Source organism: Oncorhynchus nerka, linkage group LG24 (assembly GCF_034236695.1).
Source record: "Oncorhynchus nerka isolate Pitt River linkage group LG24, Oner_Uvic_2.0, whole genome shotgun sequence".
Lineage (NCBI taxonomy): Eukaryota > Metazoa > Chordata > Actinopteri > Salmoniformes > Salmonidae > Oncorhynchus > Oncorhynchus nerka.
Genome location: NC_088419.1, coordinates 47076657 through 47089833, shown reverse-complemented (window position 1 = coordinate 47089833; position 13177 = coordinate 47076657). Strand labels below are relative to the sequence as shown.

Here is a 13177-nt window from a genome sequence, read left to right as displayed (position 1 = left end):
ACATTTTAAACAATCCATCATTATTGTTTTGATCCCACTTATTTTTAACTCAATTATATTCTAATTGATCATTTTTCGTAATGTGCGAGAGATGTTTTCCCACTTTGTTTGCTACACAACAAAATATTAATTGCAAATAAAAGAAATGATCAAAAACATGATAATTAATTTGTAACAATAAGGAGGAAATTGCAATTCTAATGCAATACAATGTGTTATGTGTTGCAAATTACCTCCTACTGTCTCTAGGTATTGTTTTTTTTGGTGTGTGTGTTGGGTACATTTTCAGCACTGCACTTCGATTCAGAGTTTTAAGGGCAACCTTTTGTGTCTTAACTATAATCACACCGTTGTAAAAACAAGCGTATGCAAAGGACAATATTGACAAGTGCACCTTTCTCATAATATTTTTTTGAATACCTTTGAGTTTTAGAGTCAGGTAATGAAATAGTTAGATTGACAGTGACACCTCCTGGTGCATCCATTTAGTTTTGTGTGGCCTTTGGAGTGGCTGGATAAAGAGGACAGATGTCCTAAGATGACACCAGACAGACAGAGGCCAGTCCCTTGGGGACAGCAGCAGGACCAAAGGAGTTGGGCGATAAGCCCAGTTTGGAGGTGCCATCGTATAGGCCATCAAGCCTGTCACCGCGAATGGGGCCCCCAAATCATGTTGTCAATGGTGATGCATCGAGATCTTGCTCTGGCAAATTGGATGTTCCAAACTCGCACTTGATTGATGCCCCGACCACGTCGCCTATTCAAGAGGTGTCATCTAACCGCTGAAAGATCAGAAATGAGAAAAGAAGCAAGAAAGAAAAAGGACAATATGTTATTTTGTTATGTAAATTGATAAAAGTTTGTACTGTGAAGAGTCTGCCCTCGTCTGACATTAGGCCCAAACTCGGGACAGCCTTGGAATTGATAGGAAATTTTTTCCTTTCATTTTTAAAATCTTTTGGGTGGCGACTGCATTCCGCAGTCCTTTGTGAATCATGTCTCTTCACTGTGCCTATTACGGTTGGAGGACTGCATTATGGGGTGAAGGTGAATTTACAGCTTGTATTTTCAATAAAGACAACAATGGGTTAATGAAAAATGTGCCCTTTATGTGCCCAAGGGCATTCCATTCTTGCGCGCCCAGTACTAGCCGCAGAGTTTTGTGAACCTGAAATATTTTCCTTTATTTGCCTTTTCTTTCATTATTTTGCTCGCCTCCTCCACTGATTATTCTCGATAAACTCCTACATATGTGTGTGTTTTTGTGTGTCTGTCTGTTTGTGTATGTGTTTGTCTGAGTGTGTCTGCGTGCCTCTATCTACCAGGGAACACAAATTGAACATGGCCACTTGAGGGTGAAATATTTCTGTTCCGTAAAGCCAGAGGAAACCTTGGGTTTCAGGTTTTGATCGGCTCGAAGATGAACACCGCACAGCAGAGATGCGTGTCTCGCAGAAGTGCCCCAGTTTAAAGAAGATCTCCACTCCCTTAAGTCCTCCAAACCCACTCTGTAGGGCTCGCTAGAAACAAAACAGCCTTAAGCTCAGTCCACTTTTCCCTCTCCACAGAGAGGAATATGTGTAAATACGTTGAAATACTGTAGGTATAGAAATACATTATGTTATTCATGACGCAAGATAATAAAAGAGAAAGCAACTTTTTTCTCTCTTTTTTCCTCTGTGTGTGTGTGTGTGTGTGTAGGGCCTGTTCATCTTCCTGATATATGGGGTGTACAACACAGAGGTAAGTCTGCATTGTGTCTCAAGGCTGTCGCAGTGAATGAGAGAAATGACACGTTTCTGATGGGCTCGCTCGGTTTAAAAGGGGGGGGGGGGGCGACGGATTGAAGGAAGGGGACTAGGGAGCGGGGGGAGGCTTTCCACATGAGCGTCCCACTGCCCTTCATGCTTGAGCTAACTTATATGCATCCAGCCACCGCCATTAAACACTGACACGGCCGGTACTCAGCGTAGTCATTCCTCACCCACATTGGCTAATATTTCACTGCCTCTTTAAGTTTTTAAACTCACGGTCCTCAATTTAGCATCCTGACAATAGGGCTACTCCGCCACTGGAGGACTAGAGGGACTGGAGGATCTAGCGCTTTGTCGATGGGGGAAAAACAATATGCAGCTTGAGGAATGGGAGGGAGTGGCGAGGTATCATATTGAGATGGTTGGTTATTACCATTTAGATTTACATTGGGATACAAAAAGGGGGATAAAAAAAGGGGGGGAATCTGACTTTATGGATGAGGTTCAATTGAATGAATCGCTCTTGGTCAAATAGTTCTTTTTTTTCTATTGCCATGTAAATAGGGCGGGAGTTGAATGTGCTTAAGCAAATAACACACATTATAGTCGAGCTGAAGTGGAGCGGGATTATTTCTGAAGTCCAATTGCTCATTTCAAGATGTTAACCTTGCTCTGCCTAGAGATGCTTTTACATTCAGCAAGACCTAATGGAAACGGATTTCTTCTTACTGAGGAGATTCAAATGTTTAAATTTAAGCTGACTTCTGATTTGCTTTTGACCAAAGTTAATGGCCTGCAATTACTTGGATATGCTATCACAATACAGTAAGTAGCCTGTTGTTGTCCTTCACAGTGACATATTTGTTTTCACAAGAAAAATACTTCTCTGTAAGATACCTCCCGAAAAACCAAAACAATTACTGACCAAGATTTTTTTATTTTTAAATACATCCAACTTTACTGTCATCTTTATTGGGCCAAAATATTAAAAAATTGTCACACAGGAATAATCATTTTCATTACTTTAGAGAAGTCACCTAGTTTTAAGGAGTGTATGTATGTATGCATGCATTTACTGTATATATGTATGTATACATACATACATACATACATACATACATACAGTTGAAGTCGGAGGTTTACATACACCTTAGCCAAATACATTTAAACTCAGTTTTTCACAATACCTGACAATTAATCCTAAACTTCTGGCCCATGCCATGTTGCCAGGAACTTACTTTTGGCCGTGTGGATTAATTCCAACACCCTGTCTCCCACTTGGAATTCTCGGGGCTGGGTTCCCCGATTGCAGACCTGGGCTTGGGCTGTTTGGGCCTTCTCCATATGTTCCCTTACCACTGGCCATATGGCTGTCATCCGCTCCCTCGTCGTCTCCACGTGCTCTACCACGCTGCGTAAGGTGGTCGGCTGGGCTTCCCCCACACCTCCTTGGCAAGGTCCAGTAGGCCGCGTGGCCTCCTCCCGTAGAGGAGTTCGAAAGGGGAAAACCCAGTGGAGGACTGGGGTACTTCTCGGATTGAGAACATTAGGTGGGGTAATATCTGGTCCCAGTTCTTCCCGTCCTGCTGATGACCTTCCGCAGCATTTGTTTGAGCGTTTTATTGAACCGCTTGACGAGCCCATCCGTCTGCGGATGAAAGACGGAGGTCCGGATCTACTTGATCTGCAGGAGAGCACACAAATCTTTCATTAGGTGGGACATAAACTCAGTACCTTCGTCTGTCAGGATCTCGTTTGGGATGCCCACCCGGCTAAAGAGGTAGAACAGCTCCCGGGCGATTCCCTTGGATACCGCCGCCTGTAGGGGAATGGCCTCGGGATCACCAGGATGTACCGGTGTCCTCGTGCTGTTTTTACCAGGGGTCCCACTATGTCCATGGCGATGCGTTCAAATGGCACAGAGATGATCGGTAGGGTTTCGGAAGTGTGCTTTTGCTGCAGTGAGTTGACGCAGCCGCAAACAGTAGTCTTCCACGGCCCTCCTCACCCCGGGCCAGTGGAACCGGGCGGCGATCCGTTCCCGGGTCTTCTCCATTCCCAGGTGCGCCCCCAACAGGTGGGTGTGGGCCAGCTGAAGAACGGTTCCCACATACCGTCGTCGGGGCACCAACAATACCTCTCAAAGTTCCCCCTGTTGGCGCGACACCTGATACAAAGGGTTATTCTTGATTTGGAAATGGGGGTATCGCCAGTCACTCACCCCCGGGAGTAGCTGTCCATCCACCACTATCACTTGGGCTGCGGTGGCTTTCAAGATCGGATCCTCACACTGGGCCGTCCCGAATTGTCCCCTCAGTTAGCCCCCAGCGGGTGTCTTGACTAGCCCCTCGAAATCGAGGAGGGGGAGGCTGGGCTCCTCCTCCAGTGGTTCCCCAGGGGGGTCGTGTTCTGGTGCCCCGTCCGACTCCAGACCCGTAGATACAGGTTGGTCAACCGGTTGCTTCCGGGCCGCACAGGCGATGAGTCGTCCCCGCTCTCTTCTTCGACCGGCTCGTATCTTTTTCTTCAGCTCGTGCCCCCATAGGGCCGCGAACAGCGGACAATCCCGTCCCACTAGGAGAGATACCAGCAACTCTGGTTCTGCACACACCATCATCTGGCAGCTCCCTTGTGGCGTCACGATTTTGGTCCATATGGTTGGATACCGCTTTGTGTTACCAAGAACACAGGAAATGGACATCTCCCTACCATTTCGGTCTCCTGGTTCAGCAGGCTCGTGGTTATGAGTGTAACCATACTTCTGGAGTGTAATAGAGCTTCCATTTCGTTTCCGTCAACCTTCACCGGGACCATGATTGATTCGTGGTGCAGGAGGTGACATAGTTCACGGCGTGACCCACCTCGTCTCCGGGGCTTACTGATGGCATTGACTCCTCTCGAGCCTGGCAATTCCAGGCAATGTGCCCCCGGGTGCCACACTCAAAACACCTCCTTTGGTCTCCATCTACCTGGGGTCGTCGGTGGCGGATCAGCCCTACCCCAGCCATCTCTCCGCGGGTTAGCGGTCCTTTGGACCTGCCGACTGTCTGTTCGGGGTACACAGCAGTGGGGCTGTCCATCCGTCCCCCCAAACAGGTCGCCGACTCGGCCTGGCTCCCGCTCAGCAGGGCTTGAGTGTTCTGATGCGTCTCCACTGCTTCCAGGAGGCCCTCCAAGGTCTGGAGCGCGCATAGACTCGCTGCCCTCTTCATATCATGGGGAAGCACCCGTAAGAAGCGACCCATGACCACTTTGTCAAGGATAGAGAGGGTGGATACGTCGGTTAGGAGCCATGCCCTGGTGATGTGCAGTAGGTCGCTCGTCTGGGCTCGGGGGGATGCGTTAGGTACGAACCTCCAGTCGTGGAACAGTTGAGCCCGATGGGCCAGGCTGTACCCGTAGAGGCTGAGTATCTCCAGTTTGAGTCCGTTGTAGTTGGCCGCCTGTTCGTTGTTCAGGTCCCAATACGCCTTTTGGGCATTCCCAGAGAGGAACAGGGCCAGCAGACTTGGCCACTTCGGCCTTGGCCATCCTTCCCATAGCGCTGTCCGTTCAAATGTATAGAGGTATGTTTCGATGTCATCGTCTTCAATCATTACTTTAAGACATGAAGGTCAGTCAATGCGGAACATTTCAAGAACTTTGAAAGTGTCTTCAAGTGCAGTCGCAAAAACCATCAAGCGCTATGATGAAACTGGCTCTCATGAGGACTGCCACAGGAAAGGAAGACCCAGAGTTACCTCTGGTGCAGATGATAAGTTCATTAGAGTTACCAGCCTCATAAATTATATCCCAAATAAATGCTTCAGAGTTCAAGTAACAGACACATCTCAACATCAACTGTTCAGAGGAGACTGCGTGAATCAGGCCTTCATGGTCAAATTGATGCAAAGAAACCACTACTAAAGTACACCAATAAGAAGAACATACGTTATTTTATTTTATCATTCTTGGCCCAAGCAAGAAAATACTTATTTGGGCCAAGAAACACGAGGAGTGGACATTAGACCGGTAGGAATCTGTCCTTTGGTCAAATCCTTTGGTCCAAATATGTGTTTTTGGTTCCAACCGCCGTGTCTTTGTGAGATGTGGAGTAGGTGAACAGATGATTTCTGCATGTGTAGTTCCCACCGTGAAGCACGGAGGAGGAGGTGTGGGGGTGATTTGCTGATGACACCGTCTGATTTATTTAGAATTCAAGAGACAGCATATCTGCAACTATATGCCATCCCATCTGGTTGGCACTTAGTACGACTATCCTTAGTTTTTCAACAGGACAATGACCCAATACACCTCCAAGCTGTGTAAGGACTATTTGACTAAGAAGGAGGGTGATGGAGTGCTTCATCAGATGACCTAGGCCTCCACAATCACCAGATCTCAACCCAATTGAGATTGTTTGGGATGAGTTGGACCGCAGAGTGAAGGAAAAGCAGCCAACAAGTGCTCAGCATATGTGGGAACTCCTTCAAGACTGTTGGAAAAGCATTCCAGGTGAAGCTGGTTGAGAGAATGCCAAGCGTGTGTAAAGCTGTCATCAAGGCAAAGGATGGCTACTTTTGGTTACTACATGATTCCATATATGTTATTTCATAGTTTTGATGTCTTCAATATTATTCTACAATGTAGAAAATAGTAAAAATAAAGAAAAACCCTTGAATGAGTAGGTGTCCAAACTTTTGACTGGTACTGTGTATATATATATATATATACACATACCTTAGAACTGGGTGACTTCTATCAATGCAGCAAGGATGCATAAAAAATATAATCTTCTGATGCTATGACTTAGTGGGCAAGGTCATTGTCACTGGGGCACATTACAATGTCCCCTCTTCCTCTCCATCACCCCCCTCTCCATCCCCGTCTTTCCGCCCCCCTCCCTCCATCACAGGAGTCCACGCAGTACGTGACCGCAAGAGTCAGGACACCTCTCCTCCCTTAGTTTTTTTTTATCATTCTGCTCTACAGAGAGGTGTGAAGAGGTGTCCCTGAGTCATAGCACTGCATTGACATAGCAGACGCATTGGCCTGACCCCCCACATTGTAAAATAAATCATTGTCACATTCTTGCTTAAGTGGCTTTTTTAGTGTGCAGGAATCAATTTTCTTACTTCAAGTTCTCCTTGACCTCTGGGTCTTCACAATTTGTGAGCAACCCATTTACACGTTCTGCTTTTCAAAAGGGGTTTTGTAAATAATAAATGTAATAATCTTCCCTTTTTTTTTTTTATCTCCCTCTTTTCTCGCGCTCTGGCATTTTTTTGCTTTTTTGACGCTGCTTAAAGGTGTGACAGAAAACACTGGCAGCTTCACGTTTCGCCCTCTGACACCCAAAGGAAATTTGTGTCTAATAGAAAAAAAATGCAAAAAGCTGAATAGAACGATCAAAGTTTTTTGTGTGTGTGTGTCTGACTAGGGGTAAATCAGATCATTAAGGAGCGGAAAGGAGAGGCCAGAGTGAGAAGTTCTGTTCTGTCTTCTCTCATTTAAGCAAACCAGTCCAGATCACCAGGGAAGGTAACATCCAATGACCTCCCTTTGGATTAAATTATCGCATATGTGACAAGACAGAGAGAGAAAGTTTTGTTTATTAGGATCCCACTTAGCTACTGCACATGCAGCAGCTACTCTTCCTGGGGTCCACATAAAACGTACAAATACATGACGAAGTACAGAACGGTAATAGACAAGAACAACATAACATATTACAAGGGACAACAAAAATACTATTTACACACTATTCATATATACACATATTCATATTCTTATATACAGTACAGTTAAATTAGATCTTTAGAAAGAGAAGAGGTGCTGTGATACAACCAATTATTTTTTGTATCTGTTTTTTAAAGCTAAACTTGCTTTTTACCTGAGTGTAACCTCTGGTGGCAGAGAATTCCATGATGACATGGCTCTATACATAACTGAGCGATCCATTCAATCTGTCTTTGGTTTATGCACCGTGAAGAAATCGATACTGTGGTGTCTGGTGGGGTATGTACAGTGCTTTCAGAAAGTATTCACACCTCTGGCTTTTTCCATGTTTTGTTGTGTTACAGCCTGAATTGAAAATATATTACATTGTGATTGGTGTCACTGGTCTACACACAATACCCCATAAGGTCAATGTGGAATTATGTTTATAGAATTCTTTACAAATAAATTAAAATGCAAAGCTGAAATGTCTTCAGTCAATAAGTATTCAATCCCTTTGTTATGGCATGCCTGTAACGGCGTTCTTCGTTTGTGGAAAGAAGAGAGTCGAATACGTACATGAAATAACTCAATATCATACAAAGCAAAACAACAAACGGAACGTGAAACTAATACAGCCTATCTGGTGACTATAACACAGAGACAGGACAAACACCCACAAAATACAACGCGAACTCAGGCTACCTAAATACGGTTCCCAATCAGAGACAACGATAAGCAGCTGACTCCAATTGAGAATCGCCTCAGGCAGCCAAGCCTAACTAGACACACCCCTAATCAACACAATCCCAATTACTACAAACCCCAATACGAAACACAACATATAAACCCATGTCACACCCTGGCTTACCCAAACATATACCAAAAACACAAAATATAATGACCAAGGCGTGACAGAACCCCCCCCCTAAGGTGCGGACTCCGGGACGCACCTCAAGAGCATAGGGAGGGTCCGGGTGGGCGTCTGTCCATGGTGGCGGTTCTGGCTCGGGACGTGGACCCCACTCCATGAATGTCCTAGTTCCTCCCCTTCGCGTCCTGGGATAATCCACCTTCTCCGCCGACCATGGCCTAATAGTCCTCACCCTGATCCCCACATAACTGAGGGGCAGCTCGGGACAGAGGGGCAGCTCGGGACAGAGGGGCAGCTCAGGACAGAGGGGCAGCTCGGGACAGAGGGGCAGCTCGGGACAGGAGGGCATCTCGGGACAGAGGGGCAGCCCGGGACAGAGGGGCAGCCCGGGACTGAGGGGCAGCTCGGGACTGAGGGGCAGCTCGGGACAGAGGGGCGTCTCAGGACATAGGGGCATCTCGGGACAGAGGCAGCCCGGGACTGAGGGGCAGCCCGGGACTGAGGGGAAGCCCAGTACTGTAAGTCGCTCTGGATAAGAGCGTCTGCTAAATGACTTAAATGTAATGTAAATGGGAAGCCCAGTACTGAGAGGATGCCCAGCACTGAGAGGACGCCCAGCACTGAGAGGACGCCCAGTACTGAGATGAAGCTCAGACAGGTAGTAGGCTCCGGTAACTCCTGGCTGGCTGGCGGATCTAGCTGCTCTATGCAGACTGACAGCTCTGACTGCTCCATGCAGGCTGACAGCTCTCTGCAGACTGGCAGATCCTGGCTGACTGGCACTTCTGGCGGATCCTGGCAGACTGGCACCTCTGGCGGATCCTGGCAGACTGGCACCTCTGGCGGATCCTGGCAGACTGGCACCTCTGGCGGATCCTGGCAGACTGGCACCTCTGGCGGATCCTGGCAGACTGGCACCTCTGGCGGATCCTGGCAGACTGGCACCTCTGGCGGATCCTGGCAGACTGGCACCTCTGGCGGATCCTGGCAGACTGGCACCTCTGGCGGATCCTGGCAGACTGGCACCTCTGGCGGATCCTGGCAGACTGGCACCTCTGGCGGATCCTGGCAGACTGGCACCTCTGGCGGATCCTGGCAGACTGGCACCTCTGGCGGATCCTGGCAGACTGGCACCTCTGGCGGATCCTGGCAGACTGGCACTTCTGGCGGATCCTGGCAGACTGGCACTTCTGGCGGATCCTGGCAGACTGGCACTTCTGGCGGATCCTGGCAGACTGGCACTTCTGGCGGATCCTGGCAGACTGGCACTTCTGGCGGATCCTGGCAGACTGGCACTTCTGGCGGATCCTGGCAGACTGGCACTTCTGGCGGATCCTGGCAGACTGGCGACGCTGGGCAGACTGGGAGCACTGGCAGCGCTGGGCAGACGGGGAGCACTGGCGGCGCTGGGCAGACTGACAGCACTTGGCAGACTGACAGATCTCTGCAGACTGGCAGCTCAGGCTGCTCCGAACAGGCAGGAGGCTCCGGCTGCGCTGAACAGGCGGGAGACTCCAACAGCGTAGGAGGGAAGGAAGACTCTGGCTGTGTTGAACAGGCGAGGCGCACTGAAGGCCTGGTGCGTGGTGCTGGAACTGGAGCTACAGGATCGAGGACACGCACAGGAAGCCTGGTGCGGGGAGCTGCTACCGGAGGACTGGTGTGTGGAGGTGGCTCTGGATAGACCGGACCGTGCAGGCGCACTGGAGCTCTTGAGCACCGAGCCTGCCCAAGCTTACCTGGCTCGATGCCCACTCTAGCCCGGCCAATAGGAAGAGCTGGTATGTGTCGCAGCTGGCTCTGCACCCGCACTGGAAACACCGTGCGCTCCATAGCATAACACGGTGCCTGCCCGGTCTCTCTAGCCCAACGGTGAGCACAGGGAGTATGCACAGGTCTCCTACCTGGCATAACTACTCTCCCTTCTAGCCCCCCCCCAATAAATTATTTGGGGTGACTTTCCGGTTTCCAACCGCGTCGCCGTGCTGCTTCCTCATACCTGCGCCTCTCCGCTTTAGCTGCTTCTATTTCCTCCTTGGGACGGCGATATTCTCCCGGCTGCGCCCAGGGTCCTTTACCGTCTAATTCCTCCTCCCATGTCCAAATCTCCAAATGGTGCAGTCTCTCCCACTGCAACTGTTCTTCACGATTAACAGGGAGAGTAGGCTCAGGTCTGACTCCTGACTCAGCCACTCTCTCTCTGCGCTTTCCCCCGTTACTTTCCGTTTTCGCTCTGTATAGCCGTGCTTTCCTTCTCGAATCCATACGTCTATAGCCCTCCTCGCATTGCTGTAGGGAATCCCAGGCGGGCTCCTGCACTCGCTCTGGATCGGCCGCCCACCTGTCGATTTCTTCCCACGTAGTATACTCCATGCTTCTGCTGTCCATAACGTCCTCCTTCAGATCCTGCCAGTTCACACGCTGCTCGGTCCGTGAGTGGTGGGTGTTTCTGTAAAGGCGTTCTTCGTTTGTGGAAAGAAGAGAGTCGGACCGAAATGCAGCGTGTAGGTTACTCATGACTTTAATGAAAGAATACGTACATGAAATAACTCAATATCATACAAAGCAAAACAACAAACGGAACGTGAAACTAATACAGCCTATCTGGTGACTATAACACAGAGACAGGACAAACACCCACAAAATACAACGCGAACTCAGGCTACCTAAATACGGTTCCCAATCGGAGACAACGATAAGCAGCTGACTCCAATTGAGAATCGCCTCAGGCAGCCAAGCCTAACTAGACACACCCCTAATCAACACAATCCCAATTACTACAAACCCCAATATGAAACACAACATATAAACCCATGTCACACCCTGGCTTACCCAAACATATACCAAAAACACAAAATATAATGACCAAGGCGTGACAATGCCTGAATAAGTTCAGGAGTAAACGTTTGCTTAACAAGTCACATGAAAGTTGCATGGACTCACTCTGTGTGCAATAATAGTGTTAACCATGATTGTTGAATGACTACCTCATCTCTGTACCCCACACATACAATTATCTGTAAGGTCTCTCAGTCGAGTAGTGAATTTCAACCACAAAGACCAGGGAGGTTTTTTAATGCCTCACAAAGAAGGGCACCTATTTGTAGATGGGTAAAAATAAATAAAGGCTGACATTGAATATCCCTTTGAGCATGGTGAAGTTATTACAGTGTAATTACACTTTGGGTGGTGTACTGTAGCAATACACCCAGACACTGCAAAGATACAGGCATCCTTCCTAACTTGCCGGAAAGGAAGGAAACCGCTCAGGGATTTCGCCATGAGGCCAATGGTGACTTTAAAACAGCTACAGAGTTTAATGTCTGTGATAGGAGAATATTTAGGATGGATCAACAACATTATAGTTACTCCACAATAATAACCTAATTGACAGGGTGAAAATAAGGAAGCCTATACAGAATAAAAAATATTGCAAAACATGCATCCTGTTTGCAATTAAGGCACTAAAGTTAAAGTGCAAATAAATGTGGCAAAGAAATTACCTTTATGTCCTGAATACAAAGTGTTTATGTTTGGGGCAAATCCAACACAACTCATCACTGAATACCACTCTTCATATTTTCAAGCATGTTGGTATCATGTTATGGGTATGCTTGTCATTGGCAAGGACTATGGAGTTTTTTTAGGATAAAAATAAATGTAACGGGCCTCCCGGGTGGCGCAGTGGTTAAGGACGCTGTACTGCAGCGCCAGCTGTGCCACCAGAGACTCTGGGTTCGCACCCGGGCTCTGTCGTCACCGGCCGCGACCGTGAGGTCCGTGGGGCGACGCACAATTGGCCTAGCGTCGTCCGGGTTAGGGAGGGTTTGGCCGGTAGGGAAATCCTTGTCTCATCGCGCACCAGCGACTCCTATGGTGGGCCGGGCGCAGTGCGCGCTAACCAAGGTTGCCAGGTGCACGGTGTTTCCTCCGACACATTGGTGCGGCTGGCTTCCGGGTTGGATGGCGCTGTGTTAAGAAGCAGTGCGGCTTGGTTGGGTTGTGTATCGGAGGACGCATTACTTTCAACCTTCGTCTCTCCCGAGCCCGTACGGGAGTTGTAGCGATGAGACAAGATAGTAGCTACTAAAAACAATTGGATACCACGAAATTGGGGAGAAAAAGGGGTAAAAATTCAACAACGGAAAAAAAAGAAATGGAACATAGCTAGCCACAGGCAGGAAAACCTGGTTTAGTCTTCTTTTCAACAGACACTGGGAGATATTATTCACCTTTCAGCAGGACAATAACCTAAACACAAGGCCAAATATTGCTTACCAAAAATAAATTCAATTTTCCTGATTGGCCTAGTTACAGTTTTGATTTAAATTGGCTTGAAAATCTATGGCAAGGCTTTAAAATGTCAACAACCAACTTGACCGAGCTTGAATATTTTTTTTATGTGCAAATATTGTACAATGCAGGTGTGCAAAGCACAAATGTTTCTTAACAAGAGTAAAAGAGAAGTAGTCCATTTTCTCCTCAACCCTCAACAAGGAAAGACTACCATGCATGTTGTTGATGTTAGTTCCCTGAATACAGTTAATGGCAAGGCTGCACCTGACCATATTACCAGACAGTAATCAAGATGGGACAAGATCAAAGCCTGATCAACTAGTACAGTGGATCTTTCTGTCAAAAACGCAGGACATCTTTTTATAACAGACATACTGTACCTCTCCCCATCTCCACAACAACTTTGTGAGTATTACTTTGTCAAACTGACCATACAATGTTACTGCGACGAGTTCAGCTTCTTCAACTTGTTCAATGGTCACATCCTTTATGCACAACTCCAGTTGAGGCTTAGGTCAAAGATAATGCTCTGAACCAAATACAATGTCTTTGGTTT

At 47.8% G+C, this 13177-nt stretch overlaps 1 protein-coding gene across 3 annotated transcripts in view; it reads left to right on the top strand.

Annotated features, from left to right (window-relative positions):
* The window catches only part of LOC115108049 (adhesion G-protein coupled receptor D2), a 154452-nt gene that overhangs the window by 71901 nt on the left and 69374 nt on the right, over window positions 1-13177 (top strand). For all 3 annotated transcript variants that reach the window (XM_029631952.2, XM_029631954.2, XM_029631953.2), the window contains exon 21: window positions 1702-1743. In XM_029631952.2, coding sequence (XP_029487812.1) covers window positions 1702-1743 — 42 coding nt within the window. The remainder of the gene's footprint in view (window positions 1-1701; window positions 1744-13177) is intronic.